The sequence below is a fragment of the Erythrolamprus reginae genome, chromosome 1 (assembly GCF_031021105.1).
Source record: "Erythrolamprus reginae isolate rEryReg1 chromosome 1, rEryReg1.hap1, whole genome shotgun sequence".
In the NCBI taxonomy this organism is placed as follows: Eukaryota; Metazoa; Chordata; class Lepidosauria; order Squamata; family Dipsadidae; genus Erythrolamprus; species Erythrolamprus reginae.
The window spans coordinates 43311780-43334149 of NC_091950.1; the positions used below are offsets into that span (position 1 = coordinate 43311780).

At 38.6% G+C, this 22370-nt stretch overlaps 1 protein-coding gene across 4 annotated transcripts in view; it reads left to right on the plus strand.

Annotated features, from left to right (window-relative positions):
* The window catches only part of SYNE2 (spectrin repeat containing nuclear envelope protein 2), a 319436-nt gene that overhangs the window by 201306 nt on the left and 95760 nt on the right, over window positions 1-22370 (plus strand). For all 4 annotated transcript variants that reach the window (XM_070750996.1, XM_070751014.1, XM_070751005.1 and 1 more), the window contains 11 exons: window positions 74-209; window positions 1596-1718; window positions 2591-2743; window positions 6863-7072; window positions 8682-8783; window positions 10124-10243; window positions 11957-12157; window positions 14919-15080; window positions 17937-18068; window positions 19099-19295; window positions 21481-21613. In XM_070750996.1, coding sequence (XP_070607097.1) covers window positions 74-209; window positions 1596-1718; window positions 2591-2743; window positions 6863-7072; window positions 8682-8783; window positions 10124-10243; window positions 11957-12157; window positions 14919-15080; window positions 17937-18068; window positions 19099-19295; window positions 21481-21613 — 1669 coding nt within the window. The remainder of the gene's footprint in view (window positions 1-73; window positions 210-1595; window positions 1719-2590; window positions 2744-6862; window positions 7073-8681; window positions 8784-10123; window positions 10244-11956; window positions 12158-14918; window positions 15081-17936; window positions 18069-19098; window positions 19296-21480; window positions 21614-22370) is intronic.

Below are 22370 nucleotides of genomic sequence, written 5' to 3' on the forward strand. Positions count from 1 at the left end.
CAATGTCTCATTTTTGTTGCCTTTGCTTCCCTACATTTCTTTACCCATAATGGTGATATGATGCTAATTCCAGCAATGAAGCAATCAGCTCAGGAAATGAGCCTCTTGGTTTGACTCCAAAGGACCAAACAGGTGATAAGTGGCAATATTTACAAGAAGAACTGCTACTCAAGAAGAATGCTCCTCATTGTCAACTGGATGAACTTCAGGTTGGTATATCATCTTTATTCTTATCAACCTGCAGGTCAAAAATATAAGAAGCATCACACAAGCACCATCAGATGTTAATAGCAAATCTGAGGAAGCCATGCAGGTGGTGTCCCAGATGCCAGAGTTTCTATTTTCAGAAGATTTAAAACCTGTTGCTTGAGTAGATCCATCATTCCAGAATATCACAATCATCTAGCTTGAAATTATACTTGTTTTAACTTTTTATTGAAATAACGTTATACAGTAGTCTTGACTTATGATCACAGTTGAGACCAGAATTTCTGTTACTAAGCACTTATGGTTCTTCGTTGTGTTTTCCGACCTCTGTTGTATGATGGATTGGGTTGAATGTGTACGATTGTGTAGTTGGGGATTTTATAATACTGGTTATGTTTATTAATTTTTTAAATTGATTTTTACATTTTATTATTAGATTTGTAATATATTGTGTTATTGTTGTGTTGTGAACCGCCCTGAGTCTTCGGAGAGGGGCGGCATACAAATCTAATAAATAATAATAATAATAATAATAATAATAATAATAATAATAATAATAAGCAGCCTTTTGCAATTGACAGATGGAGATTTTGTCAATTCCGATGGTTTTCAAATGTCTGCTGAGATCCTTTGGCACTGCGCCCAGCGTGCCAAGTACCACTGGAAGCCAGTGAAAGTGGTCCCAGTGGTACTTGGCACGCTAGGCGCAGTGCCAAAGGATCTCAGCAGACATTTGAAAACCATCTGAATTGACAAAATCTCCATCTGTCAATTGCAAAAGGCCGCTTTACTGGGATCAGCAAACATAATTCGCCGCTACATCACGCAGTCCTAGGTGCTTGGGAAGCGCCCGACTGATGATGAAATACGAAATCCAGCATAGTGATCTCGTTTGCTGTGTTGTATTGACATAATAATAATAATAATAATAATAATAATAATAATAATAATAATAATAATAATAACAACAGAACCATTCTTGATTTTATGACTTGTTTTGCCATGATTATTAAAAGAACTGCAGCTGTTTTATGAACCACATGGTTGCCAAGCAAATCTAACTTTCTCCATTGACTTCGCTTGTTGGAAGCCAGCTGGGAAAGTCACAAATGATTACTTGACCCCTGGATGCTGCAATTAAATATGGGACTAAGGCCCAAAATTTGATCATGTAAGGAAAAGTCATAGGTCATGTCTGTGAGGTCAGATCACACATCACTTTTTAAAGTGCCATTATCACTTCAAACAGTTGCTAAGCAAATGGTTATAAGTTGAAGACTACTATCAGGGGTGAGGAAGTTAGTGGGTGTCTGACGCTACCTGTATGTCTCCATTAATTTAACCTGGAGCACTTGTCTAAACATGTTTTGTTTTTTTCCAAATCTTAGATCTCTACCAAAATAAATATTCTGCCCCTGGGTGCTACATCGAGTGTGAGAACTCCAACCATTGAGGAGCTAAAAACATACACAGCACAGCTTGACAATTTAAGCCAGGAAGCTTCTACTCAGGTACTCGTACTAAAGGTATTTCTCTAAGTTATATAAATAGCCACCAGCTACTTATATTGTTGGATAGGATCCAGCCTTGCTGTCATGAAAGATATACTCTAAATTCAGTTAAAAGAAAAGGTTTCTCTTGTCCAGTCCTGTCCAATTCTAGGATGAGGCAAGGGAGCCACTACCTATAAAATGACTGTATGTATCATAAAGCAATTTAGAATAAGTATTATTTCTAATTCCCAATATAGAAGACCTTTCTTTACATCTTCACCTTTTTGATTGTCTGTTAGTGTAGGGAGTATTGAGATAGAAGGACAAATGAACTGACTTACTCTAAGCTGTTTTCTTGATAGATAAAAATAATAAGCCACAGATATATCTACGGCAATGCCAGCATGCATATCTTTACACTGATTCATATGCTGCTTTTTAAAAAAATAAACTTTATTAATTTTTCATAAAAAAGACAAAACTGACAAACACACATTTAACATAAAATTGGGGTTGCAATTTCCCCGCTTATTCTAGAAGTCAAATTTCCATACAGAAAAAAGAATACATTATTAATACTTTAAATCAACTTATTACTTTAAATGAAAAGAAGAAACTTTGTTTAACCTTATATAAAAAAACCCTTCATCTATAAACTAAATAGAACACAAAATATAAGTCATAACGATACTTCTACAATTCTCACATAAGTTTTACTTTTACATCTTCTTCTTATTTATCCATATATACACTTTATTCCAAATCACATAAAATTCTGATTCCTCTTGGTCTTTTAACCGTCTTGTCATCGTATCCATTTCAGCGCATAGGCAAATAGGAAAGCCATGAGAAGGAATTGAAAATACGTACTGTATGTTCCCATTTTGTAGGAAAATGAATCGGGAGAAAATGCATTAAGTCTGGATGGGAAACTCTTTGAGTTGTTTCTGGCAATCAGCCGCTGCCTGAACAACATGGAGCAGATGATGGGCACCTGTGTACTCTCCAGTGAAGAAGCTCCTGTACAGCAAGTGCTTTATGAGGTCAGTACCAATGGGAAAATCTATGTCATGGATGTCAAACTCATGGCGTCACATTGCTATCACATCATGTTTTGGGTTGTGCAGGCATTTATTATTTATTTATTAATTATTTAGATTTGTATGCCGCCCCTCTCCGCAGACTCGGGGCGGCTCACAGCAAGATACAGCAATGCATGACATATCCAAATATAATTTAAAATATTTAAAAAGAACCCCATTTACTAACAAACACACACACAAACATACCATGCATAAATTGTACATGCCCGGGGGAGGTGTTTCAGTTCCCCCATGCCTGATGGCAAAGGTGGGTTTTAAGGAGTTTACGGAAGGCAGGGAGAGTAGGGGCAGTTCTAATCTCTGGGGGGAGTTGGTTCCAGAGAGTCGGGGCTGCCACAGAGAAGGCTCTTCCCCTGGGGCCCGCCAACCGACATTGTTTAGTGGACGGGACCCGGAGAAGACCCACTCTGTGGGACCTAATCGGTCACTGGGATTTGTGCGGCAGAAGGCGGTCTCGGAGATATTCTGGTCCAGTGCCATGAAGGGCTTTAAAGGTCATAACCAACACTTTGAATTGTGACCGGAAATTGATCGGCAGCCAATGCAGACTGCGGAGTGATGGTGAAACATGGGCATACCTAGGTAAGCCCATGACTGCTCTCGCAGCTGCATTCTGCACGATCTGAAGTTTCCGAACACTCTTCAAAGGTAGCCCCATGTAGAGAGCATTACAGTAGTCGAACCTCGAGGTTATGAGGGCATGAGTGACTGTGAGCAATGAGTCCCGGTCCAGATAGGGCCGCAACTGGTGCACCAGGCGAACCTGGGCAAACACCCCCCTCGCCACAGCTGAAAGATGGTTCTCTAATGTGAGCTGTGGATTGAGGAGGACGTCCAAGTTGCGGACCCTCTCCGAGGGGGTCAATAATTCCCCCCCCAGGGTAATGGACGGACAGATGGGATTGTCCTCGGGAGGCAAAACCCACAGCCACTCCGTCTTATCCGGGTTGAGTTTGAGTCTGTTGACACCCATCCAGGCCCCAACAGCCTCCAGATACCCGCACATCACTTCCACTGCTTCGTTAACTGGACATGGGGTGGAGATGTAAAGCTGGGTATCATCAGCGTACTGATGATACCTCACCCCATGCCCTTGGATGATCTCACCCAGCGGTTTCATGTAGATATTAAATAGCAGGGGGGAGAGGACCGACCCCTGAGGCACCCCACAAGGGAGAGACCTCGGAGTCGACCTCTGACCCCCCACTAACACCGACTGCGACCGACCGGAGAGGTAGGAGGAGAACTACTGAAGAACAGTGCCTCCCACCCCCAACCCCTCCAGGTGTTGCATTTAGCCTGCAGGCTGGCAGTTTGACACCCCTGATCTATGCAGTATGTTTTATATTTTTGTATATTGTCAAAAAATATTTGCCATAATGGCATTAGATGTAGATGTTTCCTGAGAATGCTAGCTTTTATTAAGAGTAGGGTTATCCAAACTTCAGAATGTTAAGATTTGTGACCTTCAACTTCCAGAATTTCCCAGCCAGCATGGTGCACCAGTTGCGGCCCTATTTGGACCAGGAGTCACTGCTCACAGTCACTCATGCCCTCATCACCTCGAGGTTCGACTACTGTAACGCTCTCTACATGGGGCTACCTTTGAAAAGTGTTCGGAAACTTCAGATCGTGCAGAATGCAGCTGTGAGAACAATCATGGGCTTTCCTAAATATGCCCATGTTACTCCAACACTCCGCAGTCTGCATTGGTTGCCGATCAGTTTCCGGTCACAATTCAAAGTGTTGGTCATCACCTATAAAGCCCTTCATGGCACCGGACCAGGGTATCTACGAGACCGCCTTCTGCCGCACGAATCCCAGTGACCGGTTAGGTCCCACAGAGTTGGTCACCTCCGGGTCCCGTCAACTAAACAATGTCATTTGGCGGGACCCAGAGGAAGAGCCTTCTCTGTGGCGGCTCCGACCCTCTGGAATCAGCTCCCTCCAGAGATTAGAACTGCCCCCACCCTCCTTGCCTTTCGTAAACTCCTTAAAACCCACCTCTGTCGTCAAGCGTGGGGGAACTGAAACACCTCCCCCTGCCTATGTAGTTTTCTGTGTATGATATGACTCTATGTATGTTTTTTATATATTGGGGTTCCTTGTTTTTAGACTTTTTAAAATGTATTATTGTTATTTTAGAGTTTAACTATTAAATTTGTCATTATATATTGTTTTTATCATTGCTGTGAGCCTCCCCGAGTCTACGGAGGGGGCGGCATACAAATCTAATAAATAATAATAATAATAATAATAATAATAATAATAATAATAATAATAATAATAAAATTCTGGGAGTTGAAATCCAAGGTTTTAAACCTGCCAAGTTTGGACACTCCAATTTAAAAGAAAGAAATGCAAATTTGTAGCCACTAAAATTGTACAGATGTGTTTTAAAAAATGGAGAACATTTCAGAAATTCTCAGAAGTTTAAAATGGGGATCAGTTTTCATTTTAATACCATCTGATCAAGTTTGTACTTAACTGAACTAACAGGATTGGATTGAAATATAGTTACTCTTCCAAATATGCACTTCTTTGGATTTGTTGATACAATTCTTGGCTCATGAAGCAGTGGGTGAGCAGCAAATTTTTCCTGGTTTCCTCCATAGCCATCTGCTCAGATCGACTCCCGAGTATTGGAGTGAATGTCAGCAAGTGTAATTTCCTTCCAAGGGAAACTGGACTATTTTGGGGAGACAGGCACCCAGATTTTGGGGGTGGGATCCTTGTTGCTGCTTTCAAGGGCCAGGGGGAGTATGCAAGGGACACAACTGTATTATCAAAAGATATCAAATTCTTCATATTTTGGTTGGTGGTGATAAGATTTTCTATTTTATAATAAATTAAGCTAGCAAAGGTTTAATGCACCTGATTTAGGACTTATACAACATTGAAAATCTGTTAATTGACCTATCCCAGCTTCACAGTATTCAAAATTATTGTAGTAACTGAACTACAATATGTTTATACAATATTAGTTCCATTTACATGCTCGTCTTTGTTTTCAAATGGCAAAAAATCAGGATATTATACCGAGATAAATACACTCCCCCCCCCCCCGACTAGTTGTGTTTTGGGGGTCGAACGGCCATTTCACAGGGGTCGCCTAAGACCATGGGAAAATACAAATTTCCCATTTTGTTAGGAACTAAAGCTTCTATTCTGGAGCCTCGGAACATATTTTTACAATCTGACCAATCAGGCGTTTACAATGGAGGTGTCCCCCTGACCGTCCTGCCAATCAGCTTAATGCTCTGTTTGAAGAATTGGTGCTAGACGTATGGTTGGGGGCACTGAGGAACTGTATTAAGGGGTCGTGGCATTAGAAAGGTTGAGAACCACTATTCTAAATGATGAGGAAATGGGTTAAACAAAATTTCTGAAGCAATGTGTTCCATAGCTGTGGAGCAATGCAGAAAAGGCCATTTCCAGCTTCTGAAAAATGTGTCTGACTATTAAGGTATATACAAAAGGGCTTTTCATGTATATCTTAACAACCATACAGTTTATAACAGTTGCTCTTTCAGATGTTGATAACTTTAATGTAAACGCCACTACCTTCCTGGTAAACAGCTGGCAATTGGTGTAGATCGGGGTCCCCAAACATGGCAACTTGAAGACTTGTGGACTTCAACTCCCAGAATTCTCCAGCCAGCATAGCGGGCTGGAGAATTCTGGGAGTTGAAGTCCACAAATCTTCAAGTTGCCAAGTTTGAAGACCTCTGGTGTAGATCTTTCAAAAACATCTATTTTCTCAAGAGGGTGAAAGATACAGTATATGAACTAGTGGTGAGTTGCTCCCGGTTCAGCCCAATTCTGCGAACTGATAACGCTGGCAGAAGGAGGTTCCGACCACCCACCTGGGATGCTTCTGCACATGCACAGAAGCTTCTATGCATGGGCACGCATGAACTGCTAGCAATGGGTTTTAGAACCCACTACTGATATGAATGCCCAGGTCTTGAAACTTCTCTCTTGAAAGAAACAAATGGATGTTGATGGATTCTACAAAAACCACCTTGATTTACCTATCTCACCTACAATCTGTTTCAGACTCTCTCTGCAGAACTACAGAAACTCCACACAGATATTGGAGATAAGAAGGACGATCTTTTGAAGTCCATCACCTCTGGTGGTGGGAATTTTGAGAGATTCTCCCAGTGTTTTAGCAACTTGCAGGCATGGCTCCAATTGACACAGACAGCTGCTGCTTCTAGAAGCAAGTCTATGAAAACTGAAATGGACCATTACATCAATTATCAGGTATCACAGAGTTACGTTTTCATTTCAACCTTTAAAAATCTATCAAAACAACAACTCACTAAAAAGACATGCTTCATCCTTTTATATTTGAAATGCTAGTGATCTCATATCAATTCACTTGTGATCATTCACTTGCGTCTGTTCTGGGTCCTATTCTTTTTAATATGTTTGTGAGTGACATAGGGGAAGGTTTGGTAGGGAAGCTTTGCCTATTTGCCGATGACTCTAAAGTGTGCAATAGGGTTGATATTCCTGGTGGGGTCTGTAATATGGTAAATGATTTAGCTTTACTAGATAAATGGTCAAAGCAATGGAAACTGCAGTTTAATGTTTCCAAATGTAAAATAATGCACTTGGGGAAAAGGAATCCTCAATCTGAGTATTGTATTGGCAATTCTGTGTTAGCAAATACTTCAAAGGAAAAGGATTTAGGGGTAGTGATTTCTGACAGTCTCAAAATGGGTGAACAGTGCAGTCAGGCGGTAGGGAAAGCAAGTAGGATGCTTGGCTGCATAGCTAGAGGTATAACAAGCAGGAAGAGGGAGATTATGATCCCGCTATATAGAATGCTGGTGAGACCACATTTGGAATACTGTGTTCAGTTCTGGAGGCCTCACCTACAAAAAGATATTGACAAAATTGAACGGGTCCAAAGACGGGCTACAAGAATGGTGGAAGGTCTTAAGCATAAAACGTATCAGTAAAGACTTAATGAACTCAATCTTTATAGTCTGGAGGACAGAAGGAAAAGGGGGGGACATGATTGAAACGTTTAAATATGTTAAAGGCTTAAATAAGGTCCAGGAGGGAAGTGTTTTTAATAGGAAAGTGAACACAAGAACAAGGGGACACAATCTGAAGTTAGTTGGGGGAAAGATCAAAAGCAACATGAGAAAATATTATTTTACTGAAAGAGTAGGAGATCCTTGGAACAAACTTCCAGCAGACGTGGTAGATAAATCCACAGTAACTGAATTTAAACATGCCTGGGATAAACATATATCCATCCTAAGATAAAATACAGAAAATAGTATAAGGGCAGACTAGATGGACCAGGAGGTCTTTTTCTGCTGTCAGACTTCTATGTTTCTATCAAATTTACAGAAAACTAATCTCTTGTGCATAACTATTACCTAGACTAGAGTTTTGCTACCTAGATAAAGCAGTCCTGTTTTTTAGTCTTAAGCATAATCTTTGTATTGTACTCTTGCCTGGACATCCTAAAAGAGTACAATTTCCTACATAGGCATTCATGTATAATAAACATGTGCTTTCATAAAGCTTCTGCCCACAGAGAAACTTATCTGAGATAAGAGCCTTGCTTGAAAATGTAACCATATCACCTTTACAGACCATATCGCCTTTACAGATGATTTAATCTCTGACCTCCATAATGAGAAGCAATTTATCATTACAAAACTGGACTACACTGAGAGTATAATTCTAATACATTCCATTTATAAAGACTCTTTTTTCCCCCTCTCTACAAACATATATACATGAAGAATGATACTGATTAAACAAGCCATTTGAATTGCAGTTTCATTATCCCTTAATTTTGCTTAATGCATTTCTGGATTTATATTGGATTTTTTGTTTCTTGTTACAGAATGAAATCAGGCACTTGTATGATATATTGATTGAGAAAAAATCCTCATTGCAGCAGTTTTTCAGTGAAATGAGTGGGCATAATATTTCTAAGCAATTCCAGGTAATTAAAATGAGACATGAAAATCAGGCGTAATTAGGTACCCAGCATTTTAACTAAATTCTTTTATTTTGCTACTAATTTCCCCCAAATCAAATATTGTTTCTCACTGTGAATTATTTGTATATTTATTTATTACTAAATGTTGGTCTTACTTCTGTCAGTAATCTTTAATGGTGCTAATTAATGTTATTTACAACTAAGCGATTTGCTAGTTTATAACACATTTCTACTTTGCTTATGATATTGCTGAAAACATCTAATTGGATTTTAAATATGCTATTAAGTAAAGTGTATCATATTAACTTGGTACTTGGCTTTTTAAGTTCCTAAATTTTGGTTTAAGATGCTACATCTGTAAAAAAATTGTTGAGAAACTTAAAATGTCAGTGAGTGCAGGAATCCTGAACCCTAAAAAGTTATCTATTTCCCTGTGTAACCCTGTGTTACAATGCCAGTGCCTATGATATCCTCTGATGAAGATATAACTGTTTCTTTAAATTTCCAAATATTTATGTATGCTGACATGGAATCAGAACATACATATAATATCCTCTCTCTTTAGCATGTCCAGTAAAATATATGTACAACTTAATCTTATATTATTATTTTTTGCCTACCTATGTTATTTATTACCTCTTATAAAATATAGAAACATTATTATCAGGTTATTTCATGTTACAGAAGAAAAAAATGAATTTAGTGCCATTTTCCCCCTATGCTGTAAAATCTAGTTTAGTTTACCTTAAATTAGAAATATAAAGAAGTCTCAGTTTTTTAAACTACAATTGAGAATTTCTAACAAGTCAGATGACTAGTGGCAATAAAATTATAGTCAGACAGAACTATTAAGAGTGAAATAAGCATTCTTGTAGGTATTGCAAAGCTTGCAGAAGTGGGGAAAAGCTAGGGTGGAAACCCTAAGTTGTCATTAATTCATCCTTCCCCCAACAATTCACAAAAAACTTAAGTAAATTTGTTCACAAAATGCTGTGATTATTTGGAAGAATGGGCTTGACTATTTTAGAAGAGAGCACAATTAGCTAGAATGTTAAATAACTGCATTCTGTACCACAACACTTATTTGCAGATCTCATTTGTAAATCATTGTTATAATGTTCCTGAGATAAACAAATCCTCACTCCAATTATGCCAATTTATTTGGAGTGTACATTTTTCCCCCAGTTGGCCAATCTCTTTTTTCTACTTAACGAGTGGTAGTTTTATTCTGTTATTTGATAGATATAATTCAGAAAATGGTCAGATCTTTTCTCTGCCTCAGAAGTATATCACTGCTATTAAAAAGGCTAGCCTAATTCTGAATCATTTCATATCTCATTCAGCAAATGGATGTCTTTGAATTGGAACTGCAAAATTTCGAGACACAGGCAGCTAAACTAAGAGATCATGGAGAAAGAGTTCATTTGCCAGTTGCTGTAACCCATGATGTGAATAAACTAGAGGTAAACATGTCGAATAACAAATGGACACAGGAAGCAAGCAAAATGAAATGCAACTAATCTAAGCATGTTGAGGTTAATTGGGGGGAGCAAGGGCACAAAATAGCATTGCTAGAAATGAAGGTGAGAAAATACATGATGTTCAAATACAGGTAATCCTCAACTTACGACCACAACTGAGTCCAGCATTTATGTTGCTAAGGGAGAAATTTGTTAAGTGAGTTTTGCCCCATTTTATGATTTTTCTTGCCCCGTTAAGTGAATCATTGTAGTGAATAAATTAGCAATACTGTTAAGTAAATCTGGCTTTCCCCTTAATTTTGCTTGTCAGAAGTTGATCACATTTATTTATTGATTGATTGATTGGATTTGTATGCCGCCCCTCTCTGGGACATTTCAATGAACCCGGGACATTTCAATCATCATAAATATGAACAAGTTGTCAAGCAACTGAACATAAATCACATGCCCATGTGGATGCTGCAATGGTCCTTAACGTGAAAAACAGTCATACATCCCTTTTTCAATGCTGCTGTGAATTTGAATGGTCACTAAATGAACTATTGTAAGAAGGACTACCTGTACAGCATGTAGAACAGAGGTTGGCAACTTCCTACTGTGCAGGGTCCACAGGCCATGCCACTGCCATCATTTCCAAAGGACATACTGCTCTGCCCCCATTAAGGTGGTCGATGAAGCCTTCCCCAAAATGTTCACCCAGAGAGAAAGCATTGTGCCAAATAAACATATATTTTTGTGTTTGGGGGGGGGGACTTGGGCTATAAGATTTGGGGATGTAGATCATGTCTCACCCATGAGCCATAGCTTGCTGCCACTAAACTAGAATGGCAGTTTCTAGTTGGCAATTTTTCCTAGGAACCAAATAACTAAATGGTCTTTTTAAATTATGGAGATGATCTAACAATTGATGATCATCATGTCAGCCAGTTCAGTCAGACCCAGATGGCCATTGTAATTTGATGATTAAGATATGATATACTGTATTTTTCGGAGTACATAAGACGCACCTTAGTTTTGGGGGAGGAAAATAGGGGTGGGGGAAAATCTGTCTACCAAATATTCATCTGGCTAGCATCCTTAGTCTGGTCAGCTTCAGCACATTATTTTAACCCCTGGTTAGGGCTTAAAAAAACCTTATTAGGTGAATAACAATGAAAAAGCTTGCAAGCTGGTAAATGCTGGGAACATCGTTAATACCTGGTTAGGCTGAAAAGAAACATTTGGAGCAGGTAGAGCAATGAAAAAAAACCTGCAAAGACTTAGGGTTTGGAAAACATTCTTCGCAGAGAGTAACAATGAAAGAGCTTGCAAGCTGGTAAGAGCTGGGAATATTGTTGGCATCTAGTTAGGGCTAGGGAAAAAAAGGCTTCGAAAAAAGCTACATTCGGCATATAAAATGCACCCAAATTTTCAGCCTCTCTCAAGTAGATACATAAATACAATCCTTAACTGCATCCAGAGAAGATTGGATTTGGAAATGCAATGTTTGGCTTAGCCAATCAAAATTTGTAGATTTGTAATTTATATTTGCAGTTCAACTCTGTTGATCAGCCGTGTAATATAAAAAAAACATTCTATAAGGGTAATAATATCAGTACTTTGTGGCATCTTGAAGACTATTGACTTTGAGATGACATAAGTATATATTATAACTGTCTCATAACTTATTCTAATCAGAATTTTGTTTAATTTTAGGAGGTGTTGGATGACCTCTGGGAGTTCCTGAGAATCAAACAGAAAGAACTAAATTCTTCATCCATTAAGGAGCAACAGTGTGAATATTTGTTAGAAGGATTTGCAGAGCTGATAGATCTTGGGAAAAGGAAACTTGTTCATGTTTCAAAGCTGAAAATTACCAGTCAATCTGATTTAAATTTACGGTTGCAAAATCATAAGGTATAAACATCTGCTTAAATTACACTTAAAGGTATTTTTCCATACCAAGAAATCACTGACGGATTTCTATTATATGTTCACAAAATACACAGTGGGTGGAATAAACCACACAATGCGTTAATAGGGTTTTATTTATTTTAAACAGTTATATAGTCATCTATCTTATAGCAAATTCTGGTTGACTCAGCATCCTCTTATCCTGCTAAGACTATAAAGGATTTATCACCATACACTGAACCACAAACTATAGTTTTAGTCTACTCTAGCCTTGCGTGAACCAAGCCAGCCAGCGAAATCATTGGCACTGATTAAACACTGAGATTCATTGTTTAATTTTATCATATGTTCAGGTATGCATGCATAGATTCGTTCATTGTATAGAAGGAAATGGCCTCATTCTAGAGCCCCAGGCAGTGGTTGTTTGTTTAAATTTCTATGCCGTCCAACTCCCTAGGGACTCAGGGCGGCTCACAACAAAAATAGATCAATATAAAAACATTTCAATTTAACAAAGTTATAGTCATCCATACATTCATGGGCCAACCTCACTAATCATCCCTTGAGGTCAGTAGTCCTAGCCCTGTCGGAAAAGCCAGGTCTTTACAGCTTTCTGGAAGGCCAATAAGGTGGCGATAGTGTAGATCTCAGGAGGTAGCTGAGTCCACGGAGGCGGGGCCACCCCAGAGGAGGCCCTCCCCCGCGGACTCACCAGCCAGCATTGTTTAGCTGACGGGACCTGAAGAAGGCCAACCCTGTGGGCTCTTACCGGTCACTGGGAGGTATGTGGTAGAAAGTGGTCTCGGAGATACTCTGGCCTTGATCCATGTAGGCTTTAATAAGTGCATTACATACAGTTTTGCAGTATTACCATTGAATGAAAAATAATAACTTGCATTTTAACTAACAAAAATATATCTCTGCCTGGAGAAGTGTTACTAGTTTCTGTCATCTTGAAAAACAGAGAGTATTCATTTGTTTTTTATGTTTATTTTTTCACTTAGAGCTTTTAATGCAATATCACAAATGAGCAGAGGTAATTTTATAGGGAAAGGAGGGGTTGTTATGTGTAATCATAACATCTATCCCGGGCTATAATTACTTTGCTGAAAATAAAATATAGCCTTCGTAATGAAGATGAAAATTTATAGACTGCCCAGGAGAACGTCTAAATAAACACAAGTTAATTCCTACTTAATTTCTCTGAATGTAAACTTAGTGTTGTGACCCACCATCTACCAGCAGGGCTGGCAGCAGACTGATGAGGAGGAGTTTGGGGAAGAACTTGGGCCAGGTCTTGGAGCCTGAGGACAGCTTGATGGTCAGCATTGGACAGAGAGATAGAGCCCAACCACTGGAGAGGCAGCTGCCTTTGTAGGCAGAGATGTGTGAGGAAAAAGAACAGCTGTGACCTGTTCCAGATGCACGTATGTGCAGAGCAGATAGGAGAGGTGAACACCGGAGGATAAGGAGTCAACTCAGGAAGCAAATCAAACGTGGATGCTGAATGACCCCTCCCTGGCTGGGGAATAAATAGAAGGAAGGGGAGTGGTGATCATAGGAGACAACAGTTTGCATTTCTAGATATTTTGCTCATGGTGTTTTGTGCCTTGCCAGAACTTAATTTGCAGTCTTTTGGCACTCAGCCTTGCAATTATCATAAATGACCTGATAAGGTGTCTTGCTGCAGTTAACTCCTTGCAAGGCTCTTGCTTGGACTTTCAGTTGGTGAAAGCAATTAATTCACAAGAGGAGGTTTTCTTTGTGAAGAGTCTTTTTCTTGCTTCTCTGAAGGTTGGGTTGGAACACTAATTGTTTGCACGTTGCATATGGAAATGCCTCCTGTTTAAAATATTAAGAAAAGTATACTTTGATTATTTGACTGAATAATTACTTTTGGGATGTGTGTGTGTGTGTGTGTGTGTGTGTGTGTGTATCAATTACTGTTTCTCTAGAATTGTTATAATTAGTGTTTGATGGCAAAGAAAGCCACCACATTTCATTTTGGATTTAATCGGATAAAGAAATAAAACTGTTTAAAATCAATGAGATATAATTTGCTTTGTTCCAAACCAGATTATGATCTAAATTCAACTATGTTACTGGAATAACATTAGTTCTATCATAAGGTCCAATTCTTCTACCAATATGTCCTCCACTCTAATCAGATGTTCTTATTTATCTGTTTCTGGATCCACTTTCTTTCCTTGATTTTTAGGTATACGCCAATGACTAGGATAAGGGAAGCAAAGTATATGAAGAGGAAGCAGCTTTATATGAATATTATTCACTTACAGATGAATAATAAAATAAATAAACATAATTTTAGCATTGGTTCAAATCTCAGTAGTTTTGGAAAAGTGATCTAAATGATCCCTTTTAAGGAAATGTAAATTTTCCCACTTTCCTAGGATTTGGTTATTTTTGCATCTACAAGGCCAGCAATTTTCTATTTGTTTAGGGACTGACCAACACCTTACATGTTTTGTAATATTTAACACGTGGAGAATATTGGCATTCTTGATTCAGTTGTAACAAATACCATTGTTTACCATTTTTCCATTTTAATGCTGCTAAAATATGTATCTCAGTGCATTTGTTATATTTGCTGTTGGTAAAACTTTGAAAGAATGAAGGAGGATAGCATGTAGCAGAAACATTTTAACTTTATTTATGCTCTTAAAAGATAAGTGTGTTCTTTTTGAATAATTATTTTGTGCATATAATTATCTGTACTTATGTTCCTTTCCTTTTTTGAACACAGAGCTTTTTCTGTAAACTGAAAGGCCATATGCTTCTTGTACAAAAAGTGGCAGCTTCAATATTACAAAACAGGGAGAAACACTGGAAGGATATGGTAGAGGAGATGAAATCATTGGAAGAACAAGCTATTCAACAAGGAACCCATTTGGAAAAGGTTTTACAGGTCAGAGAATAAAATAAAACAATGCGAAATAGGTTCAGACAAGTCTGTTACACTCAGCTTCTAACCCAGAAGTTGAGTGAGAGTACATTTATTTAATTTTAATTAATTTTACATGCATTTGGAATTTATCCAATCTCAAAACTGGCTTGATACTGCTAGAGCACACAACTTTGGAATGATTCATAAGGGCTCTTTTTATATCTCAATAAAGGATTAATTTTTTTAAAAAAAAATTACTTGCATCTACCATGTTGAGTTTCAAAGTCATAATTGTATTGGAACAATAAAATACATTTTTTTTATTATTAATAGAGTTGAAAGGGACCGTTAGGTCATTGAGTCCAACCCCCTGCCTGAGCAGGAAACCCTACAGCACCCCAGCCAAATGGAAGTCCAATCTCCTCTTGAAGGTGTCCAGAGTTGGGGAGTTCACCACCTCCCCTGGCAGGCAGTTCCATTGGTTGATCGCTCTGACCGTCAGGAAGTTCTTCCTTATTTCCAGGTTGAATCTCTCCTTGGTCAGCTTCCAACCATTGTTCCTCGTCCGGCCCTCTGGTGCCCTGGGGAATAAAGAGACCCCCTCCTCACCGTGGCAACCCCTCAAGTATCTGTAAACTGCTATCATGTCCCCTCTAGACCTTCTTTTTTCTAGGCTGTCCATGCCCAGTTCTCTCAATCTCTCTTCGTAAGTCTTGGTTTCGAGTCCCCTAATCATTTTGGTTGCTCTTTTTTGCACCTTCTCCAGTGTTTCGATGTCTTTTTTGTAGTGAGGTGACCAAAATTGGATGCAGTACTCCAGGTGGGGTCTGACCAGGGCATAGTAGAGTGGTATTAGTACTTCCCTGGTCTTGGAGCGTATTCCTCTGTTGATGCAGCTTAGGATTGAGTTGGCTTTTTTGGCTGCTGCTGCACATTGCTGACTCATGTTTAGTTGATTGTCGACCAAGACTCCAAGATCTCTTTCGCAGTCACTACTGCTGAGTGGGGTATCTCCCAGGCTGTATGTATGTCTAGGGTTCTTTTTGCCGAGGTGGAGGACTCTGCATTTGTCGGTGTTGAACCTCATTTTGTTGGTATGGGCCCACTGTGATAGTCTGTCTAGGTCTTCTTGTACTCTGAGCCTGTCCTCAAGGGTGTTGGCTACCCCCGCCAGCTTGGTGTCATCTGCAAATTTTATTAGTTCCCCTTTTATTCCCTCATCCAGGTCGTTGATGAAGATGTTAAAGAGTACAGGACCCAGGACAGAGCCCTGTGGTACTCCACTGTCTACTTTTTTCCATGTGGATTTGGTGCCGTTGAGGACAACTCGTTGGGTGCGGTTGGTCAGCCAACTGTTTATCCATCTGCATGTGTAGTAATCTACTACATTTTTTTCTAGTTTGTGGATTAGGAGATTGTGCCTTACTGAAGTCCAAGTATATGAGGTCCACTGAGTTGCGTTGGTCAACTGACTTGGTTATGGTGTTGAAAAATGATATGAGATTGGTTTGGCATGATTTGTTTCTGATGAATCCGTGCTGGCTATTGGATATGATCTTGTTTGTTTCTAGGAAGTGGGTAAGTTGTTTTTTGATTATTTTCTCCAGTATTTTTCCAGGTATAGAGGTCAGACTGATTGGTCTGTAGTTACCTGGGTCGGTCTTTTTGCCTTTTTTGTGGATGGGGACTACGTCAGCTCGCTTCCAGTCTTCCGGTAGGTCTCCAGTGATCCAGGATATTTGGTAGATGAGGAGGAGTGGTTCCACTATGGTGTCTGCCAATTCTTTTAGGACTTTGGGGTGAAGTCCGTCTGGCCCTGGTGATTTGTATTCGTTGAGTTCCCTCAGGTAGTCCCTCACTGTGCTTTTGTCTATGTTGAGTTCGGTTCTGGGGCAGTTTGTTGCAGTTAAATTGCAGATTGGTTGGAGGGAGGTTCCCTTTTGTGTGAAGACTGATGCAAAGTAGGCGTTGAGTAGCTGTGCTTGGTCATTGCTGTCTGATTTCTCTACCCTCTTCGTTTTTTAGTGTGACGATTGTTTCTTTGATTTTCTTCTTATTGTTGATGTGTTGGAAGAATATTTTTTTGTTGTCTTTGACTTCCACTGCAAGGTGTTGTTCATATTGTGCCTTTGCTGTTTTTATTTTTTGTTTGCAGGAACTGGCTGTTTGCTGATATTCCGCTTTGGTTATGAGTCCTTCTTTCCATTGTTTGTACTTAGCTTTTTTTCCTTTTATGTCATCTGCGAGGGCTTTGTTTAGCCATGCAGGTTTAGTTTTGGTTTTCCTGTTTTTCCTTTTCATGGGGATTGCGTTGTTTTGGGCGTCTATGATGCTGTTTTTTAGGATCACCCAGGCTTCCTGAGTGGTTTTTCCTTCTAAGAGTTCGTTCCAGGGGCATTGTTCAAGGTTCGCTCTGAGCTTGTTAAAGTCCGCTTTTCTGAAGTCTGGGACTGTAGTGGTGTTGGGTATAGTAGCTAGTGATTGCACTATGTTGAATTTGAGGATGACGTGGTCACTCTCTCCCAGTTTCCCTTCTTCTTCTGTTCCCTCTATTGTTTCTTCCCTGTTTGTTAGTATTAGGTCTAATATAGCATTCCCTCTGGTTCCTGTTTCAACTTTTTGGGTTAGAAAGTTGTCAGCTAGACTGGAAAGAAATTTGGCAGACTTTCCGCTTGGTGCTGAGTTAGTTTTCCAGTTGATGACTGGGTAGTTGTTTATGTTGGATACAACAGCCTTCCTAATTCGGCACCTTTATGATGTATCAGACCATAACTCCCATTGCCCCCGCCAGTATAAATTTGTAAAGGCCTATATCTTTGGAAGAAACCGGTTGCTACTGGTTTTGGGAGCTACTAAACGACACTTTTCATCTTACAGGACTGGGTGACATTTGATGGGAACTACGTTTCATTCTGCCAAAAGCTGGAGGCTCTTCCACCCACAGTGCCTTCTGTGGCTTTAGTGGAAGAGACTGAAGAAAGAGTAATGGAAAGGACTCAGCTCCTCCAGGTATTAACTTAACCTTGGGTTATGTAACTTCCATTGTAACTATGGGCATTATTGAACGAAATACTGTATAAAAACTAATGTTAGAATGTTTCCTCTACTTGAAATTAAGATATTGAAGGTTAAGCACAATTTTAGAAACTTTACTTTGTCATTTCATGTAATTCCATTTAAGAAGGACATTGACAAGATGGAATATGTGGACAGCATCAAGATGATTAGAGGCTGGAAGGAGTAGTTAGATATGCTTGGCCTGAAGAGGTGAAGACTTTTGGGAGACATGTTAGTTATCTTCTAATTTCTGAAGTGCTGTCATGTCACAAATAGTACAGATTTGTTAAAGAAGGCAAGACAAAAGGGGTTTAAACAACAATAAAGTAGAATTTAGTTTGACATCAGGACAAATTTTGTAACAACGAGAACAGTTCAACAATGGAATAGAGTGGCATAAGAAATTATAGTTTCTGGTGGAGGCTATTAAACTAGTCTGGATGGCCAGACATCAAGGTTGATATAATAATATAATTCTGCAGTGGGCCATAAAGTGGAATAGCAGATCTTCAAAGTCACTTTCAACTATTATGTTCTGTGATGCACAAGAAACATAACACTCTTCACACTATTTAGGCATTGAGTCAGAAGACGGTAGATGTAAAATATATGTATATTATTTTTATATATATATATATATATAATTTTTGCATATATATATATATATATAATTATATATATATATATAATTATCTTGAGAGAAAGAAACAAGCCAGAAAATAAGTACAGTATAGTGAAAACAAATCTAAATAGAATACAATAAAGAAATAGATATGGGAGAGATCATATTTTTTCACAATTCATACTCGTGCAAAAAATTCATTGCAATGATAAAATACGTTGATTGCCAAATATGATTAAATGAACACTAATGATAAATAGATTTGCCTTTTTGTGTGAGATTAAAGAGAAATAAATTAGTAATATTGTGATCTGTTACTTTTCATTTATAATTTTATATAATTTCTTTGTTGTTTCTCAGGAAATCCAAAACAACATTGAAGGGGAACAGGCTAGTTATTATCAACTAGTGAAAGAAGGGAAGAATTTGACAGAACTTCTTAACTGCCCTGAATTGCAATCAAAGGTTGAGAAGCTAGAACTTCAGTGGACATCTTTTTCCCAAAGAGTTGACCATGAAGTACAAAGACTTGAGGCATTGCACAAACTCTTGTCCAGGTAGGAGATAGGTTTGCTTGCTTTTGAAGGTCAGCTTCTCTCACCTGGTACTCTCAATAGACATAGTTTACATAGGTCCCTAGCAATCATGTTCAAACTCTGAAAATGACAAGTAGGGAAAGTCAACCAGGTTTGTTTTTAAAAAACCACATAATTCAATTCAATTCAATTCAATTTATTAGATTTGTATGCCGCCCCTCTCCGAAGACTATAATAATAAACAATACATTAAATAAATGCTAAATATAAAATGGCTACTCAGCACATCAAGACTTATATTTATGGGACTGCCCACTGTCACGTGAATCCTAGCGACCAGTTAGGCCCCACATAGTCGGCTTTCTCCGGGTCAACTAGACCAGTGATTTTCAACCTTTTTTGAGCTGTGGCACATTTTTTACATTTACGAAACCCTGGGGCACATTGGGTGGGGCCGGAGGGGTGGGGCTAGAAAAAGGTTGGACAAAAAATATATATCTCTCTTCCTCCCTTTTGCTCTATTTCTCTCTTCCTCTTTCTCTCCCTTCCTTCCTTTCTTTCTCTCTCTCCATCCCTCTTTTTTCACTTTCTTCCTCCCTCTCTTTTTTGCTCTCTTTCTCTCTCCCTCCCTACCTCCCTCTATGTCTTTCTCTCTCTCTCCTTCCCTCCCTCTCTTTCTCTCTCTCTCTTGCTTTCTTTCTCTCTCTCTCTTGCTTTCTTTCTCTCTCTGAGCTTCGCGGCACACCTGATCATGTCTCACGGCACACTAGTGTGCCGCGGCACACTGGTTGAAAAACACTGAACTAGACAATGTCATTTGGCAGGACCTAGGGGAAGAGCCTTCTCTGTGAGGGACCTGGCCCTCTGGAATCAGCTCCCCCCGGAGATTCGTACTGCCCCCACCTTCCTCGCCTTTCGTAAGAGTCTTAAGACTCATTTATGTCATCAGGCATGGGCCGATTAGATCTTAGCCCCTAGCCAACGAATGTATGATAGTTGTATGAATGGATGTGACTGATTTTTAATAGAATTAGGAATTTTAGATAGCTGTATAATTTTAATTTAATTTGAACAATTGTATTGAAAATTTACTGTTTTTTTAATATTTTGTAAGACACCCCAAGTCTTCGGAGAGGGGCGGCATAGAAATAATAATGATAATGATAATGATAATGGGAAGCGCCCGACTGGTGATGAAATACGAAATCTAGCATAGTGATCTCGTTTGCTGTGTTGTATTAACATAATAATAATAATAATAATAATAATAATAATAATAATAATAATAATAGATAACAATAATAACAACAAAACAACAACAACAACAATAATAATAATAATAATAATAATAATAATAATAATAATAATAATAATAATAATAATATAATTAGCTGGCCCCAAATTTGGGGGAGAAGAGCTTCCTAAAGGGGAGGTGAATTAGGGATTTTCATGTATCAGGGGCGGGACGATCAATTAAGGCTTATCATTCAAGATAACAGAAGCAACCACAAAAAGGGGACAGTTCCTAAGTCCCATAGGATGACAATATTTAAAAGAGAGAAAATGGAGCATGCCCTCCTTGTGGGAATATGTTCTTGGCAGAAGTCAATCCCTCAAATAATCTAACCTTATTCCAAGTGGAGCTTTACAAGTAAGAAGCAGTAACTTAAATCATACCCAGGAGCCTATCAGAAGACATTGCAGCTTGTGGAGTGCAGTGTTAGATAGACCTAGAGGAAACTACTCAGAACTAGTCATGCTGTTGCATTCTGAGCGAATTGATCTCAATAGCCCAATCAGGAGGATATCCAGCTGAATAACTATAACCAGGACCTCCCGTCCAGGATTGGGTGTAACTGGCATACAAAAATATCTGAACATCTGTACCAGATAGCATATGGGAAGCCAATTTTTTTCTTTCAAAAAAACAAACACCTTCCCCCCCCCCAAAAAAAACAGCAAGAGGAGAAATAACTGAAGAGAGAGAGAGAGTAGACATTTTATATTTTCATTGCTCTCACATAGGACTAGCAAACCTATACTCCTCCAGATATAACCCCCAAATTCCATCTTCCATGCTACTCATTAATAATATGCTGATTATTAATTGCCTTATAAGTTTTTTACCAGTCGGAAACATGCTGGCTGGAGGCCTCTGTAGTGACTTATTGATTCTAGTTCCTGATTTGTTTTCTTTTTCCTGAAGTTACAACAAAGACTCAAAGGAACTTAATGCCTGGTTGGAATCTGCTCAGCATAATGTGAACTATTGGAAGGAACAGTCACTCAATGCATCTCAGGACCAGAACACTCTCAAGAACCATATTCAGAGCTTGCTTGTAAGTTAGATAGTATTTATATAGCAGAGACTGATGTAAAAATATAAGGATAGTTTTGCCAATGAAGGCCTACCATCTCTCTAAAAAGTTCAATTCTTATTACTCAAAGTTTTTTTTAAAAAAATTTAAGTTTTATTGCTAAGAACCATTGCTAAACATACAGTATTTTCCATGTATTTATCTAATGGTGAGTTTGTTGATTGAATGCATTTGTTGATTTGAATGTATTTTAATTGGTTTTCAAGTTTTTAGATTTTAACTTTAATTATTTGGATTCGATGTACATTGTTTTTTATATGTTGTAAGCCACCCCGAGTCTTCGGAGAGGGCCGGCATATAAATCTGATTAATAAAATAAGTAAGTAAGTAAGTAAGTAAGTAAGTAAGTAAGTAAGTAAGTAAGTAAGTAAGTAAATAAATAAAGCTATTTTGTGAAGTCATCTTCAAACCCATTATACTTCCTTTTCTAATCAATCTCACAGGATAAATCCTGGTTTGCTGCATGATACTCCAAAGGCTAGATTTAAACACCATAATAATGTGATATAATAATAATAGTAATAGTAACAACAACAACAACAACAAAATTGGAAGGAACCTTGGAGGTCTTCTAATCCAACCCCTGCTTAGGCAGAAAACCTTACACTACTCGTACAAATGGTTATCCAACATCTTCTTAAAAACTTCTGGTGTTGGAGCATTCACAACTTCTGGAGACAAGTTTTTCCACTGATTATTTGTTCTGTCAGGAAATTTC